The sequence below is a fragment of the Clupea harengus genome, chromosome 10 (genome assembly GCF_900700415.2).
Source record: "Clupea harengus chromosome 10, Ch_v2.0.2, whole genome shotgun sequence".
Lineage (NCBI taxonomy): Eukaryota > Metazoa > Chordata > Actinopteri > Clupeiformes > Clupeidae > Clupea > Clupea harengus.
The window spans coordinates 12,289,123-12,313,490 of NC_045161.1; the positions used below are offsets into that span (position 1 = coordinate 12,289,123).

The following is a 24,368-nucleotide window of genomic DNA, read 5'->3' on the forward strand; positions in this document are numbered from 1 at the left end:
GGAACTTGAGATTTGAGAGAACTGAGACAAAACAAAACTGCTTTAGGGGAGGCGAGAATATTATTTATTTTCTTGAATGTAAACATAACCTGTGGGTTTCCTGTTGGCAATCTCTCCATCTTCCAGGTCTCTTCAGAGTCTCCACACACATTTCAGTTATCTTCTGCATCAGTCCCTCCACCTAAAATCTTGGTCATTCGAATATGAACCCATCATCAGTGGGAAGTTGTCATGACCGAGGTAAGGCCATCTGATTCTGTCCAATAGTGGCTGACAGAGCTCAATTAAGACATCTCATTGGATAAACGGATTACTTTGTCTCCTGACAATACTCCGTTCCCTGGCCATGGCCCTGCTGCTGGGTGTGTGTGTGTGTGTGTGTGTGTGTGTGTGTGTGTGTGGGGGGGGGGGGTTGTGTGAGGGTGTGGTGAGGTCCTGTAATCCCCATCTGTGGAGACGAAGAGGTCGTCTCAGGAGAGAATTTCCAAGCTACTAGCGCTCCTCCACCCGGGATATGAATCAAGCATGGCACCTTAAGAAGGTCAGACTCTAAGCAGTGTTAAGATAGTTCAACTCAGCGCTGAACTTCAACCGTTCAGACGCTCTTTGAGTCTGAGTGGGCTACCTGCATAATTTGTCTCTGGGGACTAGACCCTATTGCGTGACTCTTGGCCTTGAGCCAATGCGCGTGTCACGGATGCCGGACACGTTTCTCTGGCATTCTGTCGGCGTGTGTTGTCGACACGGACGCAGGAGTGCGTCTGAGGTCAGCACTCTTCCATGCCAAAAAAAGTACCTCTCTCTCTGATCCCCACTTGGCCTTTAAAGAGGACTAGTGGTGTCATGGCTCAGTCAGGTCACCGCCGTAAGGAGAGAGGGAGAGAAAGAGAGGGAGCGAAGGAGGAAAGGGGTGGAAGCGAAGAGAAGGGGAAGGGATAGTAAAGAGTTCTTTTGATGCCTTCGAGACGAAATTAAAGAAAAGCCCTGGCGCTAAGCAGGCTGTGATCTCTTCATACAGCTTACCGGGGACAACTTATTTAAATGTGAAACGGATGCCGGGAGCAGATGAGGTGACCTTAACCCTCCAGGTCACTGCCCTTTTGTTTGTGTCACACAGTTTCTCGTTCATGCGTGCCTCTGTGTGTGTGTGAGACTATGTGTGTGCGTGAGTGTGTGTGAATGGGTCCATGTGTGAAGATGAATGGGTGTTTGTGGGTGTGTATGTGCGTATACATCAGTGGGAGTGAGGATGATTTGGACTAATGGGGGCCTTCATTTGTTCAGTGGGTCACCTCTCCCTCCCCCACACATTGCCATTGTCTTTAAATGGTCTGGGGTATTTTTTCCCAGGCTTGTTCGGACCCTGTGCTGTCTCTGAACTTTTGGGGAATGGCTTTACTGCCCCTGCTATCTCTCAGATCCACACCGCCTTTAAAACCTGCTATCGTGTATGTTCAACGCAACGCTGATCACTTGGGGCTCATAAAAGGACCTCTGCACGTACTTTGACTAGTAGTCTGAGTGAAAAGGTTAAGATTTAATCTGGCATTAATAATTAATCTGAAACAATACCGATGCAAATGCAGATGTACTGCTATTCAATTTTTGCAGGACTCATCGCTCTTTGTAGCTCCACCTTGCGGTTTCTGTGCAACTGTTTTGTGGTGAAGGCATCTTGGTGCACAAACTTCAGGACAAACTGAAAAAAACAAGACTACATATTCATGTATTTTGGCAAAAGGCACTAGTGATAGAACGTGCAATAGAAAGGTTTCCAAATTTAAATATATTACTGCATTTTGAATACACGGCCAATTTCATTCATTTGTAAGTGTAAATAGGAAACATGAGCACAAAACAGGGAATATGTCACATGTGGAAGACTTGCATATTACCATCCCCAGCCTGAGTTTGAGAGAGCTGGGTGATGTGTGGTCACCCTTTGTTAGGGTTTGTTATGACAAGCCAGTGAGTGTGGAACAGTATCCCAAACACAACCGGTCTGCAATGATAACCCCCATCAAACTCCAGTGACACACATGGCCATCAAATACACTCTGCCAAACAAACCGACGGGTGGGGGTGGGGGTGGGGGAGCTGGGACTGGAGGTCAGGTCGTCGGGTCCTTGCGGTGGTGCATGGCCTTTCTGAACCCGGCTTTCAAACTCCTGAACAACAGCCGGGTGACCTCCTGACCCTGGGGCTCTGACACTCAACCTTTTAGACTCCCCTGCCTGACCTACACTCCCAGCTGCAGCAGGCAGGCATGACAGAGGCAGAGGTAGGGCCAGAGGCTGGGGCACCCAAATGAGGCGTGACTCCCATAGAGAGGGGGGGGGGGGGGGGGTAGAGGGGGATATCGGGCAGAAAATAGGGTAAAAGACGACAGCACTGTGTCATTGTTGCTATTTCTTAGGCAGCGCTGTCTGATTCTATCTCTCCCTTTTCCGTTTGTGTATGTATTATTGTATCTCTCCCTTACTGTTTCTCTCCAGATCGTCCTCCTTCTTCCACGCTCTCTTTGAGCTCATCTTCCTTTGTTCTGCCCATCCCCCTTCCCTCCGTTTTTCAATTGTTTTGACAGACTGGAGTGGACTGCAAAGTCCTCCTCACCGTTAGCATGGGTGTGTGTGTGAGTGTGCACACTGGGGGAGATAGAAAGGAGAGAGAGAGAGCGAAACATGACCTTTGGCACATACTATTAGCATTTCAGTGTCTCTTCACACGCAAGAGATGCCTTATCATTTGGCTTCCTTTGAAAGTTCACGCCGCATTTATTTACTTACAGAACTTGCCTTGACACGACCCTGTCTATTAAACCTTTGTTTAATTTTTTTAAGTCATACAAACAATCAGAGGGCAGTCTTAATCCAAAGCTGTATTTATTTACACTGATATTTGTAGCCCATTTACCATCTAACATCTGTTGAGTGGTGAGCCATTTCTTTCTTTCTTTCTTACTTTCTTTCTTTCCTTCTCTCTCACTCTGTCACAGGACAGTCTCCTCTCTCCTGTCCTCCAGTCTCTCCAGGGTGGCCTGTAGCTCTGTGATCTGGGTCATGTGACGTTCAGACAGGGCGGCCATTTGCTTCTCCAGCCTCCAGATTTGCTCATGGTGCTTTCGCCGAGCATTTCTGAACACGTTCGAGATTTTACTGTGGAAAAGGAGCAAAAGGGCATACGATATTCATGTCAGTACAAAATGGTTTTCGTATCTCGGCGAAAGCAACTATGCTTATTTAATTCAGCTGTTATTTAGATGTTAGAATTAGCCAAATCTCCAAACATGGATTTGCTACTAACAGGACTCACTCCATTCGGCATGGTTTGGTCCTGACTTAAACACATATCCATCCATGCTTTTGCCTAAAGATTCAGTCTGGTAGTGGAGGTAAAACCGAACCACTTACAGAGACTACCCGTTACCAACCCAGCCTCTTCTCTAATTGAAGTGATGTGCCATGAGCTGCCTGTATGCAGTGACCTAACCGTTACCAACCCAGCCTCTTCTCTAATTGAAGTGATGTGCAGTGACGCCTGAGCTACCTGTATGCGTGGGTGAGTCGGGTCACCTCCTCGTCACTGTGGCGCCTCAGCGCTGTGCTGTCCGAGAGCTTGGTGTCCAGAGAGTCACGGATGGCGGTCATCCTCCTCTTCATGAGCTGCTCTCTGTGTATGTGTATACATATATGAAAAACATGAAAAACAGCAGGGGCAAAACGCTTCAACTGTAAACTGGTGACTTTTAGGTCTCAGAAGAGGTGGGAGTGGGGTGGGGTGGGGGTGGGGGAGCGAGGGAGAAAATGAACAAAAAAGATAGGCGTAGTTTACATTCAAAGACTGCATTCAAAGCAAACACTGTTTCTAAGCAACAGTATGGAAAGGCAGAGCTGTAAATGGCTGAGGTGATTAGAATCAAGCTATTCAATGGCTTTTCGTCACACTCATGGCCCTTTAGAAGACCGTGGATGTGGTGTGCTGATAATCCTTGGTCATTTCAAAGTTAAAGGGAGAGGAGGACCTCCAACATGAAGCCTTCTGCAGCTTGTCATCTCTGCCTCTCTCACCTTTGTAAGACAGCCTGCAGCTCACGGAAAATGGTGCGGTTCCTGGGGCCGGGGATCTCCCCTCCACTATTAGATCTCTCCCTGTTGTTGGACGCCCTCTGAAAACGTAAAATATATACAGTTGCCATAGACATCTTTAATTGTGCAATCACTCTGTCTTTCGAAGACTATCTGTCTGTTTCTCTTTCTCACTGTTTCTCTCTTTGCCTGCACCTGCTTCTTTCTTTGTCCGTGCCGGTCAACTCAGTGTCCACATCTGCTTACCTATTGTGATCATGTCTGCCTACCTGCTGTCTCTCCGACTGTGTTGTAAGCCTATCTGACTGTCCACTTGCTGCTGTGATCTGTCTGTCTCTGTCTGTGTTGTGTGTCTGTGTAACAAATTAAAATGTGCTTCATTGGCATGACAACTGATACATTGTTTCTGTGTGTGTGTAGTTTCTCTGTCTGTCCACCTGCTGCTCCATGCTCCTCTCCTCCAGCTCCTCCTTCAGGTTGTCCAGCAGCAGGGCCCCGGCCTCGTCCTGAGCCCTCTGGGCCATCAGTGTCCACTCCAGACATCTCTTCTCCTTTTCCGTCAGCCGGATGGCCCCGCGCAGCTCTGACATTTCCTCCTTGGGAGGATAGGGACAGGGCCAGGGGTGGGGTGGGGGAGCGGGACATGTCAATCACGACATGAAACAGCAGATTTTTGAGCAGACATGCAGCTCTCAAATGATGACTCAGCAGGTAGTGTTTTGGAAATATGCTCTTACCACAGGAATAAAGTTCAGCAGTATAATATAGCTTAAATCAAATAGCGACTAGAGAAAGTGTGATTACTCAACAGCAGTAGAGGGTCGCTACCCAGCAAGTGATTATGTATGATTATACAGCCCTAATGCTAATTATTAGATCATCTAAACAAATGAGCATACCGTAGGTTTTATGATTAATAAACCAGTATTCAAAATTAGTTGACAGTCTTCATTTATTATATGCAATATACTACATAACTTACCCAGATCAAGGGAATTATTTTAGCATTTGTCCATTTATGAAGTTCAAGGTGTAAAGTGTTAAAAGATTACAAAAAGACAAAAAAATCTACCCATCCTCTATGCTTTAAGTGTAAAAAATGTCAATGATTACTCTGAAATCCTCAAAGTGATTGTCACTGAGTCGGTTGGTACAATAAGTGTAAATGAAGGTACAGATAGTCTCACTGTTGAAAAATCAGAACGTTTTATTGGATGTAGTAGATTTTATCATACACTATAGAAACCCAACTATAGAAACCCAAGATTGGAAACTACCCTCATCTGAAAGGGTGAGCTCTGCTGTTCATTAGCAGATTGGAGGTTGTGGTGGTGTTAGTTTGTCTGTAATCAGGATTATGCAAAGACTACCGGCCTGATTTTCATGATACTTGATAAAAAGATGTAGCTGGGCCAAAAAAGAATCCATAACATTTTTGAGTGGATCCAACATACTAGAGCAGCTCTTGGAATTTAGTTTTACTTTCGCTAACATTGCAAAATAATGGCATGAGGTCTGCACACCCCGAGTGCCCTTCTAGTTGTGATACACTTTGCAAATTTTCTGTTGTGATGCTGCAATGTGAAAATGGGTAAAAAAAATGACCAAAGACTGCAACTGTGTTGAATCTGATCTGTTTTCAAAACAAAATACTTACCTGCTTTGTTCCACAAGCAAGTTTAAGGTCAAAGCCATGCAAAAAATGCACACAATGAATGGCGACAGTATAAAGCAAAAGCTGAATCCCGGACATTTTTGGTGATTTACAAATACCGGCTGGATGCATTTTTAGGTCCCAAAAAAAGAAGACGTATGGTCACCCTACTTAACACTGACCTCGGTTAATAGTTCGGCAGCTACCATCGATCCTAGTGTGGGACTGCTAGAGCGATTAACGTCACAATAGGTGAACCTTCCACCGTTTATTTCAATAGGAAAAAATATGGATGGAAAACAACAATTTGTCTTCATTCTGATAACCCTTAGTGGAATGTCCTTAATCAATAATTATGTACAACTTTTTTCTTATTCATGCATCTTGTCACACATTTCAAAAAAGGTTGTTACCTTTGATAAAGATAAGGTCTCTACCAGGTTCATCGCCATATTGATAACAATGTCAAAGTCATTAATTAAACCGCCGCACTAAGGTCAAGAGCTCCGACTTCAAGTGGCGTTCTAGTGCAATTTTCGGAGTTGGAAATATCAGAGTGGTCTTGAACGCTGCATTATAGGTCATGCTAGATGCTGAGTTAAACACAACGTTTTTGCTACCAGAACGCAAGCATGCTGTATATTAAAACACACTTGGGAGGTATTATGCCGCCTCCGTTTGGTTCCATGTAAACAAGCAAAGGTGGCATAATGAGGGGTTTTCTTAACAATGATATAGCGGGATCTCTGTTTAAAAAGGACTATAGTCTCCTTGGGAGAAGAAAAGCCCCCCCACTCTCACTCACCCTAACAGTGACCAGCTCGTACAACAGAGCCGCCTTCTCTCCTCTGGAGCTGTTGGTCGTGTTGTGGCCCCTGGGCAGTGCCAGGGTGCCGGTGTCCGGGCTCATCTTCCCCCCACCCACAGGCCCTCGCTCTGGGATGTGCATAGCTGCCCTGTCCCGTCTCAGCTCGCTGATCTTCTCCTTCAGATCCCCCACCTGCTGAGAAAAGTCTTCAGCTGCCAATCTACAGAAACAGATAGAAGACCTCAGGTCATGGGGGTGAGGAAAAACTAGGACAACAAACAAACACAAACAACACAGATCTATCTATCTATCTATTTATCTATCTATCTATCTACCTATCTATCTATCTATCTATCTATCTATCTATCTATCTATCTACCTATCTATCTATCTATCTATCTATCTATCTATCTATCTATCTATCTATCTATCTATCATCTATCTATAACCATTTTATCATATTCTAATCAATAAACCAGTCAAACTAAAGGCTGAAAGTCTTCTTTAGTCTTTTTGTACTAAAGTAAATACAACTGAAAATTAAACAAAGGATATTCGATATACCAATCTCTCCTCTGTTCTCTCCATATAACTCTATGGTAATCCCTTAAGGTTTCTGTGATGTTGTTGTGACGTGCCTGGCAAAAGATCCATTCCAATCAGGTAATTTAATTAAGTCAGTCTTTACACGAATCACTTAGCAACCATTCATGCTCCATTAAGGCATTAGATCTTTCAAAAGGCCCGCAGGTGTATGTACTGTGGCTCGACGTCTATCAACTGTGTTAGTGTATCATATATCTGTGTTATGTGTTATCAGCACACCAAATTTTGTCTCACATACCCTATGGCCTTTGTTTGTGGACAGCTGAACTTGTGTAACCTATCTCAAATCTGCTCATCCAAATGACTGGTATCATTCCATGAAGAAGAAAATAACACCTGGTGTGTGAGGGTTTTCCTCCCTGTGTAGCGCCCTCTGGTGTTGACTTCACATTCTGCAGTTTGTCAGCCTCAGTCTGAGCACTGGGTTGCTGTGTGTCTCTGCAGTCTGGAATGAGGAGGACACTACTGTAGAAATGTGCATTAAGGTTGTAAATGCTTCTTTATAATATTACACTCATAAATGGTAACAGTTCCCCATGTAGACACCCTGGCATTATAGTCTACTAGCAAAGAGCTTTGAAGAAGTCAAAGATTTCTGACACCAGAATAAAGGAGTTTCAGGAAAAGCTTACCCAAGTCACTATTTGCTTCCCACCAAATATGACACATTCATTTCTGTGTGGTATTTTCCATAATATTGCGTTATAATATTTAACTGGACACTCCTCCAGCACCTCATTTGACCAGTGCAGTGTTTTTAGGACACACTCATATTTAAATCACATCTGACATGTGACAACCTGTTTAAGGTTCAACATTTACGATCCACAAGTGTTGAGAGAGTTTCACATGCACGTGTCTCACCGACAACGCGGTGGAGAGCACCGCGCAACACAACGCACCTGTCGCCTCCACGGCTCTCTGCTTTCTCCAGTGCTCGTGCAGACCCATGAGCTCCACGTAGGTCTCTTCACACTCCTCGCTGCCAATCACACAGGCATTATCAGTATGCTACGGGGCACTGGACCACAAACACGTTCTCCAAGAAAACCAGAGGTGACAAAGGTCACAAAGCAGCCACTGACATTCAGTGGCTTGATGCCAACTGTTGATCCAAGCCTCTTTCAAGAGCGGTTTCATTTCAAAGACTACTATCATGTAGTATTTCAAATTCATCACCAAGTTTCACCTGGATCAACAATTATGAAACTACTATCAATACAAGCACTACCATCTCTAGGGTGTCAACACAACTATACAGACCTATGAGCAATGTCCGTACTGGTTGGTATAGTTCACTGGCACTGTATTTTTATCTTTATTGTGTTTACTGTACCAGTATCGGAGGGCCATCTGCAGGGCGGTACTGTCGGCCTCGTGCTGGCTGAGGGCCATGCTGATTTGCTCTGACTCTCCTTTACGCCTATCCAGGGCAGCTGAGAGGCGCTCGTTTCGGGCCTTCAGCCTCTCCAGACACCTGCCAAACAGGGTGACAGACACAACAATGGTACAATAATAAGGCCACTGGTCAAGAGGACCCTGTGTAGTTTGCAAAGTATGCTAAATATATAATGCTTAATGTAACTGAACTCAGATGTGCAGTATGATGCTAAGAATTAATTAAAAAAGGCAACCGAAATCAAATCAATGAATTTGAAAAGGTCCGCATAGGCAACCTTTTTGAACATCTCACATAATGAATGTTAGTTCCCTGCTGGCATGTGTAATTCACACCGCTGAGGTTCTCTTTGATATGCTTGGGTAGGCAAAGCACTTCCCAAACTCGATTTTCCCCAGTCTGCTGAGGCCAAACACAGCTGCTCTCCACCGCCTGACTCGTACAGCAGGTACACACTGGCATCCTACCTGGGCTCAGTCTGTGTTTGCTTTTTATTGCATACTTTTTCTGAGCCTGTTTATGGTGCCGTCTATGCACTTCATTTCACTATTCTAGTTAGGCAGCATTGGGCAAGCTGATTCAGGCAGACAAAAACAAATAAATGAAACAGTGAGAACAGACCACATCCTCATTACTCAGTGAGCAAGCTTCTCTCTCACCTCTGCAGGCGGTCTGTCTCAGATTCCAGGCTGGGGCTACCGGGCAGCGCCGGGCTCGGGCAGGAGCTGGATGGAGAGACGTCGCCCCCTGTGGAGGTAGCCGGAAAGGCAGCCACGTGCCTGCGCAAGAGGAGGGGGGAGCCGGGGAAAGGAGGGGAGGCCCAGGAGGGACTCACCGCCCCGCTGGATGAGCTGGAGGGGCTGCGGGGAGGGGAGAGGCTGCCTGCCACCATCCATCTCCGCTTCAGAACCAGCAGCTGGGATATAAAACGTCATGTGAAATGTCACAGAGATCTCAGCCAGGGTGACAGGAATCAGAGATACTCAGACACAAGCAGCTTGTTCCAACATGTTCCAGAAAAGGAAGAAGCAGAGATAAGTCTTGCACAGACTTTCCAAGTTTTTGTTAGCTCTTATCACGACACATACAGTATATACCACAAAGCCCAGCATACATTTAAGTTTGTTAATGTACAAACATCTGGTTATCTAATTGTTATTGTTTGTTATTAAGATGTTGAACTCATTAGAGGTATATACTGTTTATTCCTTGTCAGAAGAAAGACTTTTTTCCACACTGAAGTCTTACTGTTAATGTTACTGTTGTGTGTTTTTCTCCTCACACCTTCTCTTGTAGTTTTTTCTTGTCGTCCTCCAGATCGTGGAGTGTGGTGTCAGACAGGCCCACCTCCTGCTGCCTGCTCCTCAGGGCGGAGCGGAGGCTGCTGTTGTGCCGGTGCAGCTCCAGGACGTCCTGCTGGTAGCGCTGCATCTCCTCGGGGGGCAGGGCGGAGCGGTAGGAGAAGCCCAGCTCTCTCTCCATCTCCTCCAGCACCTGCAGCAAGCAGCTGAGGTCAGGAGAGGACAGAAACCCTCAAAACACACACACACATAGCTGAACACAATGTTTATATGAAGGAGCTACAAGCAGTAATAGTACAAGTAATCTGTCCCATGACGTCATCTCAAATGCATTTGACAGCACTTGAGGGAATGTTTCCGAATTTGTTTAAATCTTTAGGCTGAAGGAAATGTTCTTGATTGTGTACGATTCTCTCGGTTCATTTCATGCAACACCTGAAGTGAAGCTGTCAAGCTGTCAATGTCGATCTATAAGGATGTGTCACACAGGTTGCTGTGTATTCCATCTCAGACGAAAAAACGTATTCAGCTTAATAGACCTACGTGACAAAAGTGAAACATATTTGTGTTGTCTTTTGTATCTTTAAAGTATATCCAAAGTAAATCTTTTTTTGTTACAGCACCTGATTAGAATCTGAACCTGATTTAAAATGAGCTTCATGCAGAGGACCAACAATGTATGATCCCCCAAAGGAAAACCCTTAAAGGGTTCAGTCGAAATGGTTTGACAGAGAACCTCAAATCCTCTCCTCAAACCCCCCAAAAAAGTATTTTAAACCTGAAGCTTTGCCTTGAGGTTCCATAAGGGGTTGTAGCCTGTTGTAAACCAAGCTACAAAGAAAGGTCACAGACACATTCTTCCGAAAAAGCATTGCAAGACGTGTGCTGATTAAAAACCTACCTGGGTGACTTTGACCCAGCTCTCCCGGGCTGCACTGAGGTGCTGCGTCCGCCTCTCCTCATCCTGAAGCGGCTGAGGAATGGCTGCCAAGGACCTCCCCCTGCTCACCGACCTTTCCAGGGTGGACAAAGCCTCCTGCAGCTCGACCCAGACCTCCCCGCTGTCTCCTGGAGAAGGAAACAATCAGCATGTGAGAATAGGTGCAGACAGAGGGGGGTGGCAGCACAACAGCCACTGTATGTATTTTTCTCCCTCTGCTTTCCTTCTCCCTCAGGGCATTGTTAGATAGGTCTCATAGGTCATTATAAATGTCATGACTGCGGCTTTGTCTCGGGCCAGATTTGTGAAAGAGGGCATTTGAAAATGGATTTCCCCAAAGAGAGGCATTTCGGGTCAGGATTTAAAAAGATTTAGAGAGGTTCAAAGTCAGCACATGGGGAAACCATGGAAGTTCATGAAAGCGTGGGCATCTGTTTCGTTTAGTGGCCCTGCGACATAAGCCGGCATCCAAGAAAAACTGCATAGATTACAGGGCAGTCAGTCTTTTAGTATTTGAAAATATGTCATTTGAGTCGTCCCAACCCTGTTAGTGGAAATGGAAAAAAAGAGTCCTGCACAATGCAAATAAGAGAACAGTAATGAGAGCGATAATGGCCCGCTGTATGAAAAAGCCATGTGTCCAACTGCTTGCCAACCTCTCTTGGTCACTGGGGCTGCAGCCCTGATGCCAGCCTCTTTCTCTGGGCTGAGAAGTGGCTCAGGGCTGGGGGGAAAGTCTGGGGTGGAGCAGCTGGCTAGGCCCTGTGACAAACATTCATCACCATCCCTATATCAAAAGATAAAAACTCTTTATTCTTGGTAAATTACAGTTTAACTTGGTCAACACTCAATTTTTTTCTTAAAAATAATGTTTTACTTTTTTACTTTTGTGGAATGGAAGAAGATTTTGAAATATTGTTTGCTAGCTTGAAAAATATAATTGAAGCTTAAAAAAATATGATTGCAAATTGTACCTGTAAATAGCAAGCTACTGTAGGTGCAAAAAGATTTACATATTGCCATAATCATTACCCATCTCTAAACAGCTGAAAATGAGCACTCTCACTTATGTTAGTCTCTATAGTGCTCTTTAAAATCTGGTGGTACGCTGGATTGCTATATATAGTACTAAGACAACCAAAGCTTAGTCTTGTGTACCTTGGGGCCTGCAGAGAGCCCATCTTTGTATTCAGCTCTGCGATGATCTTCAGAAGTGCACCCACTTCCAACTCACATTGTTTAAGCTCCGAGACTGAAGGGAGTGGGGCATCACTGTCATATCCTCCTAAAGCATCAGGATCCTGTGGAAATAACACAGCACAGCCGTCTGGAACCTGAGCTCAGTCAACACCCTTTTTCAGTCTGTTCACGTACACATGGAGACATGTCGATGTGAGACCGCTGTTTTACCACACCTCAATTCTGACTGTTCAGTTATCAAACATTAAGGATCCACTACAGTAAGCAAAACATCGATCATTCTCAGAAATATGAAACATGGCAGGAAATATATACCTGTATAACTATACAATTCTAGTTGTGCATATAATTGTCTCCTTCTTTCTTTCTTTCTTTCTTTCCTATGTTGCCATGGGTGTGATTTTTTCTAGTATATCCATCACTGACAAATTCAGTTGATCATACAATCCTAGAAGACTGAAATCTTGATCTTGAATTCTTTAGATTACTGTTGATATGCCTTACACAAAAACTAACATTGTTCTCCATAATATTCTGTGCAATATTCATGAGCCCAGGGGAAGTACTGAAAGAATGGGGCAGAGGGGTTGAAGAACTCTAGAACTCACATCTTCAGTTGTGACTCAAATACAAATATACACAAATACTTTTTTACAGTGTACTGTGCCTGTGCACTGTACTATGGGTGAATATTTCCCCATAACATGGTGATCTCTATGTCACTGTGAAACAATGCCTGATGAGCTGGACACTATTGTTTTTGCTGGTCTTTTTTCACCAGCTTTTGTTTTGTGCAGAGGAAAAGGAGAAACAGAAACATCCTGCAGCTGCGCTTCCTGAACACACACACACACACACACACACACACACACACACACACACACACACACACACACACACACACACACACACACCACATTTAAAAACAAAAAAAAAGTTTAAAAAAACCGAATGCATAATTTCCAGTCCTGTACGCTAACTAACTTTGTTGTAACTAACTTTGCCATGCAGATTGCAAAAAGGTAAAGATAATAACACAGCAATGTTAGCATATGGTAGTTAATCACATATTAGAGTGTGAACTGATTTTTTTTTTTTTTTAAATCTACTGTTTGTTGATGTTTTTCAATACGAACATGTATTTTAAATAACTAATTTTACAAAGCACACTTTGCACACAAAGCAACCATTTTGGAAGTTTTACAAGAATACAAAGTTTCAAGATCCTCAAATTGTATGGCATATGCCTTATTCACATGAACCATGTCAGTACCAGTAATAATACAAAAATCTTTTGTTTGAATTGTATTTAAAATGTTCACACCCATTTATTTCTGTAGGCATGTTTACATTGCCGTGGCTTTATTCTATAGCAAAAAACCTTTCGACTAAACTGAAAGCCCTACGGTTAACAGGGCAGTAAAGGACTTACCTCAGTCAGTGTGTCGCTGTCTCCCTGAGCACCACCCTTCTCCTCTCTCTTCTCCAGGTTGTCCATGAGTTTTCTCCACACTGCTGTTGGACCGCAACGCTGGCTTGGGACCAGCAGTGCCTGGTGGCTACGCTTTTGTTCTTTATTCTGTAATTACACCTCTCTCTGTGGCTCTTGCTCTCTGCTCCACCAGCGTACTGTCTAGTCAGGAATGTTTCTCTCCGTCTCCACCTCTCGCTGTATGTATGTGTGTGTGAGTGAGTACAGTGTGCAGAGACATAGTGACTTTGCTCCTTAGCAGCCACTGGTCTTTCTGTGACAAAGACACTTGGCATCTTGCTAATGGAAAACTCAGTTAAAGCGCCCCCTTATCTGTCCATCAGCTCTCTTCCTGTTTTGTTTGAGATCTGACATCATCTTTATCTTTATTCAGCCTATAACAGGACAACAATTCTGGGAGAGGCTTGGTCTAATATGTTACAATCTGTTCTATTTTAGGGGAATAGAAAGAAATTATTTGAACACATAGACAGAACACCAATCTTATTTTTCCTTTAGTACAATTAATGAATTATCTTATTGGTCAAAGTGTATGCCAACCCAAATGTATACTGTCAAATTCACGGTAAAGTTGATAGCGTTTGTAAGCACACTTGCAGTACACTGGGTGGCAGCATTTCTCCCACAGTGAAATCAACCGAAAATCACAAAGTAGTAGAAGAATGTATTTCCTGTAGTCAGGCAATATGGCGCCGCACATCCAGTCACTGGAATGAAATAGAAAGTCTTCTTTCTGATTGAATTTTGTGAATATTCGAAATACGACAGTTCCATGTAAGTTGGGCACCTTGTTGGCTTATATATTTTGCGAAGTATTTTGTTGTTTATTAATAGCATACTGTAATGCATCCTGTATTTCTTGTAATGTTATTAGCCAGCTAAGCTAACGGTGGAAGATGGCATTATTTTCCTGCTCTGTCTGTCTGGCTAAATAGCTAACTAACCAGCGTGCTGTTTATTGGTAGCCCTGTATGACCAAAGCCCTCAAAAGTGTGTGAGTTTTGGAGCACCGGTGTAATTTAGCCGCGGCAAAAGTACACTCTTCCTCATGATGTTAACCAGACTCCCCTTTCTGTTTGCATTACAAAGCTGGTATCAATAACAAACGTTACTTGGCCCTTGGGTCATTCGTTTACACGGTCAGTAAACAGCAGTGCTAAAATAGCGTCGTCAGCTGTAGTTCAGAGAACTTTCCTAAGTAAGAGCTCATAGACTGCCTGGATATAGCACAAGGGAAAAGACATTTTAGTTTTTTGGGGGACTTCACCATATGCACCTGTTTGAGATGGCTAGGTAGTTGTAGGCCCTACATTTGTACTCATTTTATTCTCATCAGCATGAGATAATCATTGCTCTCTCTCTCTCTGTCTGTTTGTCTTCTGGTCTATCTGTCTGCCACCAGCTATCGCATTGTGTCTAGATGCTTCTTATGCACTGACAGCCTGCAGGTCAGACCGGCAATCACACACCATACAGCTAGTGGGTGCCAATGGAGACCCCGGAACCAGGGCCGGCGGACGGGGAAGAGCGTGTGGTAGACCTGAGACCACGCACACGCTCCAACCCAGAGGGTGCGGAGGATCGGCGCAGCAGCAATGGCAGCCTGGGCAGCGTCAGTGCCATAAGCGTGGTTAGTGCCGTGGGTGGCAGTGGTGTTGGCAGTGCCAGCCTGCCCTCTGTTGGCAGCCGTGTGGATGGAGAGGGCGAGGCGTCAACCTCCAGCAGCCTGCCCAGCGTTACCACAGCGACCCCCACTATGGCCACAGCCAGCCCGGCCGCTGCTGCTGCTGCTGTCAACACCACTGCTGCCGTCGTCGCCGCCACCATGACAGCCCCCATACCTGGCGCTGCCAAAGAAAGGCCCAAACTCACGCAGCCTGTCCTCGCTGCCCCGCAGCTGAACACCACTGTAGATGCGGGCCTGAGGGCGCCTCGGGTCAACTGCCCAGAGAAAGTGGTACATCTACCTTACACTTTTTAGCATTGTCCAAAGAGATACATTGTGCCTATCCTTATTCGTGTTTCCCTTGCCATTGGTCCCATCAGCCAATATGAAAATCGACATTAAAGTCCATGTGAAAACAAAAGTAAATGGTTCGCACAAGGATTCTAAAAAGGAGGCTATAGCTGCTGAGAGACACTAGTATACTGTAAAGGCCTTATAGTTTGCTTGTGCTTCTGTAAAACAGACTTTGCTAACTATGGTATAGGATTTTACTATTTTTTTTACTGTAATTCTGTGTATTTTTTTCTCTTTTTCCTACTGAAATAGATCATCTGCTTGGACCTTTCTGAGGAGATGTCTTTGCCGAAGCTGGAGTCTTTTAATGGGTACTTGTAGCACATGAATCTACTTGTGTTCCCTCTTTCACGTTAATGTAGGATTACCTTTCACAGGTTCAGGTTATTGTTTAAGTTGATTCTTTTCTCCTGCAGATCTAAAACCAATGCGCTTAATATCTCACAGAAGATGATTGAGATGTTTGTTAGAACAAAACACAAAATTGACAAGCGCCACGAGTTCGCTCTGGTAGTTGTCAATGATGATGCCTTATGGGTAAGCAACAGTCTTTCATTTTTTCCCTTTTGCACACTTTACTTTGATAAATAAAATGAATATCCATAATTCCTAAAAATTGCCCCTCTCATGCATCCATTTTCATCTCAGTTCGTATGGCTAGTCTGTACCATTATGCATGATGTTGTTTCTCAGTGCAATTATTTATTTGACTGAAATGGAAGTCTATTTCATTTTTTAAGTCTAATGTTACTTGCCCAAAAGTACAGATGAGCACTTTCTTATTTGAAGACAGCCCTTATCTGTTGGTGACTGGTGATTTGTGGCCCAGTTTAGTGTTTTTTATTTAATTTAATTTTTGTATTATTGTCTTATTTAATCCTGGAGTGATTTGACCTGGAAATTGAAATCTGTATTAGGGCTCTAAAAAAACAATTTAGGATTCTTAAGGATTTTTGAGTGCATCATGCAGTGCCATTTTAATCTGTAAGTAGGCCCAATACTTACCCACTCAATATTTGTCCCTCTCTCAAAAGCAGACACATGGGATATATTATAAGTGATGTATGATATGAAGTCCTCATCGCGCTGTCTCATGCTGTCTGTGTCTGTCCTCCTTTCCACTCCAGCTCTCAGGCTTCACCTCTGACCCCCGTGAGCTCTGCAGCTGTCTGTACGACCTGGAGACCAATGTGTGTGAATCCTTCAGTATCCTTTCCCAGTCCCCACACGACCATTCCAGCGCACTAGTAGTAAGAGTCCCTGTGACCGTATGCAGTCACACCGATAGTGAAGAAGTAAATCATTCTCTTTCTTTTAACTTGTACAAGTTTTTCTTTAACACGGTCTACCAGATCTGGAGGACCTTCTCAACGTAATGTAAGTCTGTTGTCTGGTTAAATAAATAAATAAATAGACTGACTGACATGTCAGTTGCTTGATTGAGTTGACTGAGAGGCTTGGTTGAACACCTTGTGTTCTCAGAAGCCTTGTGGCTGTGAGCTCAGTACACTCACCTGGGTGTGTGTGGTGTTTCTGACAGCCTGCAGAAGATCGAGCTGCCCCTGATGGAGAATGTGCAGACCATCCCTCCTCCCTTTGTGGTGCGGACCATCCTGATCTACAGCCGCCACGCCGGCCAGCTGCAGTTCAACCCCTCGGATGCCGTTAGTGTACGTGGAGTTCTCAAAAAGTCAGAAACAGTGGAGGTGCCGAAAGTGTATGACTGACTGTCCAGAAGAGTAGATACTGTATATGCTTGTCAAGTTATGCCATTTTCCTCTTTTTCTTTCCCAGAAAATGCTGCAGTCACCCTATTTCTTCTTCGATGTCGTTTATCTGCATAATGGTGATGATGAACAAGGGGACGAGAGCAGTTGGAGGGTAATTTGTAATAATTTTTTCACTCTGTCTTTTTACTGTTGAATATCACTGAAGCCACTTGGCACTTACACTATATTGGGGGGTTTTCATTGTCATTTCAAGTGTGCTTTTCACTTTTCTGGTGCACTGCATTGGACTCATGCTAGTGGTTTTCATGTGTCTTGTTTCCCTGCAGGATATCTACACGTCCTTCTGTAACTTGGACTCGAAAGGGATGTGCTACAGCTTTGAGGTGTCCCTGTCGGGTCCCGCCCTGGAGCTGCACAACTGCATGGCCAAGCTGCTGTCGCACCCCCTCCAGAGGCCTTCCCAGAGCCAGGCCTCCTACAGCCTGCTGGAGGATGACGAGCCGCAGGAGGTGGAGGCCACCGTCTGACAGCAGCCTCCTCCTGCTCCTGCTCCTCCTGCTCCTCCACGACGCGCACCTTGAGCTCCCGCGCTTCTACCTTCGTCTTGCCATAAAACCTCCATCACGTCGGGAGTATCGTCTGATATTCATTGCAGAATGTCTGTACAATTTTTTTGTTTTCTGTGAGTTTTTTTCTTTCTTTTTTGTTTGTTTGTTTTGCTGTTTCAGGTAAGGTGTCAATTTTCTTTTATTTTTTTCCCTTCAGAAGACCTTGCTCTGGTTTCTTGTTGTAATGTATCTCTTCCTGACACCAGTGTCGTTGCCTGTGTGATTTTATTCAATACTTTTATTTTTTATGTTGCTGTTTTTAAATCACTTTTCATCACTTTAGTTGTCATTATCCTTATTACTGTTCAAAATGAATGTAGATCTGGGAAGGACCGCTTTACTACTGTATTTAAGGCCCATAGCTTCAGAATGAGTGGGGTAAACCAGGGGAATCATGCTCTTTGGCACAAAGTGCTTACTGGATTTTAAGGGCACTGTGTATACACAAATTGTATAAATGTCATTTGTAAAGCTGTCCTAATTGAATAAAAGACCAATACAATGCCATTTTGTGTCTCTAAGTTGTATTGACTAGCTAATTACAATACAAATTATACGTAGTAAAATGCTACCTATTCCAAACTTTGTTTGACTAAATAAAACCGCTTTAGATTAGATACAAAATTGAGGCATGTGCTATTTTAGCCACTAGAGGGCAGTTAAGGCCTTTGGTTGAGGACCACAGAGCTATTCCTCACTGCGGCTAGACCCTACATCTCCTCACACTGGCTACTGTTCTCTGAGACAGGACATGAGAGGGCCTCTATCAGCAGCTGCTTGATGCCTCGCTTGCCTCCTGATGGAGATTTGGGAAAACAACTATTGAAGGATGCCTATTGATGCAAATACACTGGTTTCCACAGAAGCACCGGACTTTTGTATACTTACAGCATCAGACATAAAAGCATCTTCAAATCTTGTTTTAATCTTACCGCTACATATATTTTCCTGTTTTTAAGTTTATCTGTCCAGACACTTCTTTGCTTTTGTGCCTTTAAACAGCCCCATAAATTAGACCTTCCGGTGAGGACAGGTTGGCACCAAGACAATGCCCCACAGGAAGACCCCTGTCTTTCGTTATTTTTCCTCTTTCACGCCCCTCCTAAACAAGAGTGTTTGCCCCTGACGTCATCACCGTGAGCTGCCACAGTCAGGATCAAACGCATCCGTCACCTCCTGGACTTCAGGGAATATTTGTTATTGCCTCTTGCAAGAGGAATGACAGGTCCCCATTGTTGTCTTTTTCACAGTTGCACAGCAATGTCATATGTATGTGCACAGGAAACGGCATTATTTTGATCAGCGTTGCCTCATTGGGGGATTTTTTACTGCATTCCTAAGATTATTTGCCATCTTACCCTGTATAACGGACAGACAGTCCTGACCAAATAATCTGTGTTGTAAGTATACAGTTGTGCACAGTAAGAGGACAATAACATTTGTTCCTTGGGTAATCACCGGAGGACAAGCTGACAATGAAAACTCATACAGTACAGTATGTAATATCATTTGACGGGAGGGACACGGCTCAGCAACACAGTCATGATCATTTCCTATGTCTGTTGGAGCACAATTCCAATTCAAATGCATTTCTGCTCCGTGAAACTATGTCCATTACACTGAGGTTCCTGTGTCCTGGGTAATTAAGGCATTTCAATCGTTATGGCCATGACAGGAATGCAACGTATTGGACAAAGAGGAGAAGTGGGAGTGATGCTGTCGACGCTGCCCCCATGCCTGTGTGATGTTGTGATAACCTCTTATCTAATAAGAGCACTGTTCAGGAGCAGGTCAGGAAGGAGGCGCGGGGGAGGAAATGTGCCGCTGCGCTTATAAACACAGCAGCTCTGGACCGTTTGCTCAACAGTGTTTACGTCTCGCCTCAGCCTCCCTGCAGATCGTAGGTAACATTCAGGGTTTTTATTGAAGGTAACTACCAGCGGCTGCATCCGTGCAACTTTCATGTGGACCTGATTTAGTCAAACAGTTGGTTTGTTGGTTGCTGCTGCTCAACAGTGCCTGGCTGCAACTAGACAGCAAGATTTGTGGTTTTGTAGATTTTTTTGTAGTTTTGTAGTTTTTTCTTTTCTTTAACAGCTGGGTATCATGTACAGCAACGGCTACCCTCGCGACACCTTTGCCCTGCAGACCAAGAAGATCCACAGGTCAAAGGGCAAAAGCTGTGGCTACTACATGCGGATAGTCTTCTTCTTCTCCTCGCTCATTCAGACACTCATCATCGTCAGCCTGGTGCTCTTCCTCATCTATGGCCAGCCAGAGAAGTCGGCCGAGGAGAAGCACGTGGACGAGCTGAGTGAGAACTTCAAGAGGGTCTCCTTGAGCAACCTGCAGCTGAGGAAGGACAAAGTTGACCTGGCGGCATCTCTGGGCAAGACCACGGGAGAGAAAACGGCACTGGTGAAAGACGTAGCCAAGCTGAAGACTGACCTGGAGACCTCCAACAACAACACAAAGATTGACAAACTGAAGCTGGTAAGTAATTTATATTCTACTAGTTCAGTGGAGTCATTCATTGTGCTGTTAGTTTGATCTGATGGATACACTCATAAAGACCAATTTACTGTTTTGACCTCTTGTAGTTTACAATATCCTGTAAAATAATTGGATTACATGTGGCTATTAAATAATGAGACTGTTCTTATGAGTAACGAGTTTTCTTCGTTACAACTGAAATACAGTATTAGTTTCATTATTTAATAGCCACACCTTGTATTTTCATGTATAAGAGTGAATATGTACTGGCTTGTCTGGCATCACCATCACTGTGCTGATGTACAGACTTTGGGTGTTATCATTCTATAATAGGGTCAGTGTGTGATAGACAAAAGGAGAATTGAGATGACACGATCCACTCCAATTCAGTGTCCAACCCTAGCCGTAAGGAACCCGTTTCTGAAGGGTGAAGGTGAGTTCTTTAGCACACTCTACAATACAGTGTGCATTGTGGGCTCTTCTCTTAGAGAAATGTGAGCATTTACTGAATTGTGTCTGATTGTTGCTATTAATAGTGTATTACCACCAATACTTAATACTACAATATTACTATTCAAAATCAATTTTTGAGAGTGCATGTTAAAGTACTTACTATCAATGACCTCTTCAAACTACCACTTAATGTTTGACAAATTGTATTTCAGCTGAAATTCAACAAGACCGTATGAGAGAACTGGTGAAGAAAAATTTCACACTGAAAGTTGAGGACATGAAAAAGGACTTGGACAGTGCCAACAAAGCTCGGGATGAGTACCAAATGTCCGACATCGAGCTGAGAAGGGAGAACGACGAGCTGAAGGAACGCCTGAAGCGCTACACCCAGATGTGCAAGGAGGAGTTCTCCAAGCCCCTTGAGGGCATCCAGGAGGTGACAACCTCATTCCTGGCCAAGATCAACAATGTCTTCCCCCACTCGCTTACCTTCCACCTGACCTGCGAGAAACAGCAGGAGCAGCTGGACAAGATCCGTAACAACTGCACCAGCCTGTCACGCCAGGTGGAGGGCAAGTTCCAGGGGTACCTTGACAGGGTGGGCAACCAGGTGGCCAAGCTGCAGGGTGTCCGGAGCGAGCTGGAGGTTCAGAACCAGCGGCTGGTCAGTGATCTCAAGACCTGCAAGGAGGAGGCGGCCAGCCTGAAGGAGCAGAACAGCCAGCAAGAGAAAGACGCCAATCAAAAGTTTGACAGGATGTTTCGAAAACAGCTGGTGGACAAGGAGCGGGTGCTACTGGACCTGGAAATGACGAAACTCAGACTGGACTCGTGCAACTCCAAGGTGAGGGCGGGGGGGAGTGGTGATGTGTGGGTGCAGTGGTGTGAAGCTTGGAGGGTGTTAAGGCGAACAAGAAACATGAGGTGGATGGTGTCAAAACTAAAACAATAGAGAGGAAAATAAACTGTGCCTGTGTACATGTGTGTGCGCGTGTGTGTATGTCTGCTTACTTATTTGTTTAAAACTTATTTTGGTTGTTTTGCAGCTGTCTACCCTCCTTCCCAGGCCCCCCGCTCCAAAACCACCAAATGCCATCCAAATTGGCCAGGCAGGGTAAGCCTCCACACACAAATCTCATTATGTTTAATATGTTAAATAGGATATTTATACTGTATCTCCCAGTAAAACTGGATTCATTTATGCGTTTTTCACATTTTGCGACAGGTAAGAAGAACGCTTCAAGAATGAAAGACCCGTAAGACACAACAGCTGCATCTATCATCTTGACCATTTCATTCAACAGCACCTGGCAAGAAGCCTCTCAAATCAATGGCCTTCAAATGAACCCTTTGCCATGTGCAGTTCTCTTGTTTGCTGGGTTTACTTTTCATCATGCACTTAATTTTTAAATAATTTATTTGGTTTTCATTGCAATCCAGATAGCTACCAAGTTGTTATGGAATGAAATGTTGCCTAGAGTATGCAACTAACAAAATGATGTATTAAAGTTCTATTCTGAGTTTCATATTGATATGATGCCATTAATGTACATTGTACACAGATACAGCTGTGGACTTTAGTTACGTAACCTATGTACAGTAACGTTGAGTGATTTTGGTTTCTGCCATATCATTATAGGCTTATATATTTTTATGATGTGAAATAAAATCTAAATTGATGGTGTACATATATTTTTATCATTTGTTCATTTTTTTGCAATTTTATATGTATGCTCTTGTTTTTTAAATGCTGATTTAAATAAATGAAATAACTTGATACATTTTGTGCACCATTATTTTTGTCTCTTAACAATGGCAAGTCTAACATAAAGATATTCATAGGACTTTATCATCAGGACAGGCTTGTATTAAATTGTGTAAAAGGAACTTCCAGTAAAATTAGTCTTACCCGAAATTCGTGGTGATCTGATTTCATTCAGTGACGCCAAATTTCTACTACCTGCCAAACATGGATCATACATATTGGATCATACATAAAGTGTGAATGGCAAGGTGAAAACCTATCCCATTACCAATAAGGAATTTATCATCTGTGAATAAAAAAAAGAAAAAAGACCGCATACAATCCAAAATGATCACAATGAATGATTATAGTGGAAAAACACCACACAACTCCCGCCCTTAGCCTCAATTTGGTTTGGAATCTGCTCTTACTGTTAAGGTCTAGATTTACTAGTACGTCTAGTAAAACTCATGTTAGTGGTTGCATTAAACTATTGTCCTCTGAAAGTGATTACAAGGGACTAAAATATCTCCAATGACTTGTTTTTACAATCCATGTGGCATGGTGCACTACACCACACAACAACATTCAAGCTCACATGTAGAACAGTGCATGCATGTATTACTGTTATGTTTGTACTGACATCTGTATTTTCCTCAGTAACATGTTTTGTTCATCTATAGGAACCGAGGTCTTGAGGAAGAAGCTGTTAGACAGACTGTGCTTTTTAAAGTCACATATATACACCCAAACTGTATGGCCCAAAGGTTAAACAAACATTAAATTCAACACTTGCATAACTTTTTTCCATCAATCTTTCCCCAACTGCACAGAAAGAATGCATTGTCATCAAGAATGATAAGAGTAAGAGTTTTAAGAGTTAAAAAAAACACTTGACTGGTCAGTTATTACATCTACTGAACCCTACAAAATCTTTACCCGTGACTGCCACACTGATTTGTAGAATGAATTTGGCTTACCAGGTTTGTTTTTGATTATGCACTTCGAAAAAACAGTGAAAAATAATTTGCTTTCCATTGCAAACCAGATAGTAACAAAGTTGTTCTCGAATTAAATGCTGCCTGGGGTATGCAAAAAACTGAAATATATATCAAAGTTCTAATCTTCATTTCGTATTCCTATGAAAGCATACAAGGACTTATAAACTGATCCGAAGATAGTGAAATGATTCATTCAAGTTTCCACTTCACATCAAACTAGTATTTGCAACAAACCACAAATTAGCACTTTAAATTTGCGCTAGTGGTCATCAGATCAGTTTCCTCTCGCCCTCATGAGAAGACTTGAGGCAGAGCAGAGGCTGCTGGGGACTCTGGACGCCGGTTGATTAACGGCCATGTCAGGTGCGGGAGGCTCCTCTCCTGTTCTCAGGATATCCTTTGTTTGAACATCAAGCTTTTTCACCCATGGGTTGTCACCCTGGTGGGCTCTTGCTGAGCAGACAGGGGGGTGGCGGTGGTGGTGTGTGTGTGTGTGTGGGGGGGGGGAGACCTGAGTGTGAACTCTATAACCCACACACAGTGCAAATCACTATCCAGTATCAGTGGTTTCATATTTTAAAACAATGGCATGTAGGGTTGATTCATTCTCTCTCTATATAAAAAAGATTCAGCTTCATATACAAATATGGGATCAAACTGGCTCAAAATTGAGTAAATATGTCTTGAGGCTTGAACTCTTTGAAAAAGTTCTGGAAAATCTTATCACTATGCAGGAAGGACACTAAAGTGTCCACTCAGTGGAAGTCCCTGGAATCTGTCTGTCACATCCAGACACAAATACTCCCATCAATGTTTTTATATGTATTGTTCCAT

General features: G+C 43.7%; 3 protein-coding genes across 4 annotated transcripts; 2 read left to right on the forward strand and 1 right to left on the reverse strand.

The window, feature by feature from the left end:
- Window positions 1-1,530: 1,530 nt before the first annotated feature.
- On the reverse strand, window positions 1,531-13,767 carry ushbp1 (Usher syndrome 1C binding protein 1). 2 transcript variants are annotated; one of them, XM_012839431.3, is made up of 14 exons: window positions 13,426-13,767; window positions 11,952-12,094; window positions 11,450-11,580; window positions 10,755-10,921; window positions 9,837-10,046; window positions 9,212-9,468; window positions 8,490-8,630; window positions 8,056-8,135; window positions 7,490-7,598; window positions 6,545-6,767; window positions 4,523-4,681; window positions 4,068-4,165; window positions 3,547-3,669; window positions 2,344-3,155 (listed from the first exon to the last, which is right to left on the reverse strand). In XM_012839431.3, the coding sequence occupies exons 1-14, from the start codon at window positions 13,489-13,491 to the stop codon at window positions 2,990-2,992; spliced, it is 2,073 nt and encodes a 690-aa protein (XP_012694885.2). In that variant the 5' UTR covers window positions 13,492-13,767; the 3' UTR covers window positions 2,344-2,989. The 2 variants fall into 2 exon arrangements, with proteins under 2 accessions (XP_031431262.1, XP_012694885.2); XM_031575402.2 differs by lacking the exons at window positions 11,952-12,094; window positions 13,426-13,767 and having other exon boundaries at window positions 1,531-3,155; window positions 9,837-10,059; window positions 11,450-11,573.
- A 360-nt stretch (window positions 13,768-14,127) lies between these two features.
- On the forward strand, window positions 14,128-18,350 carry babam1 (BRISC and BRCA1 A complex member 1). The gene is made up of 9 exons (XM_012839634.3): window positions 14,128-14,259; window positions 14,888-15,442; window positions 15,758-15,816; window positions 15,922-16,042; window positions 16,633-16,711; window positions 16,858-16,882; window positions 17,046-17,175; window positions 17,300-17,386; window positions 17,562-18,350. The coding sequence occupies exons 2-9, from the start codon at window positions 14,975-14,977 to the stop codon at window positions 17,760-17,762; spliced, it is 1,170 nt and encodes a 389-aa protein (XP_012695088.2). The 5' UTR covers window positions 14,128-14,259; window positions 14,888-14,974; the 3' UTR covers window positions 17,763-18,350.
- Window positions 18,351-19,683: 1,333 nt separating this feature from the next.
- plvapb (plasmalemma vesicle associated protein b) lies at window positions 19,684-22,566 on the forward strand. The gene is made up of 5 exons (XM_012839502.3): window positions 19,684-20,336; window positions 20,670-20,769; window positions 21,002-21,633; window positions 21,836-21,903; window positions 22,015-22,566. Exons 1-5 carry the CDS (start codon window positions 19,950-19,952, stop codon window positions 22,016-22,018), a joined length of 1,191 nt encoding a protein of 396 aa, XP_012694956.2. The 5' UTR covers window positions 19,684-19,949; the 3' UTR covers window positions 22,019-22,566.
- The last annotated feature ends 1,802 nt before the right edge of the window (window positions 22,567-24,368 follow it).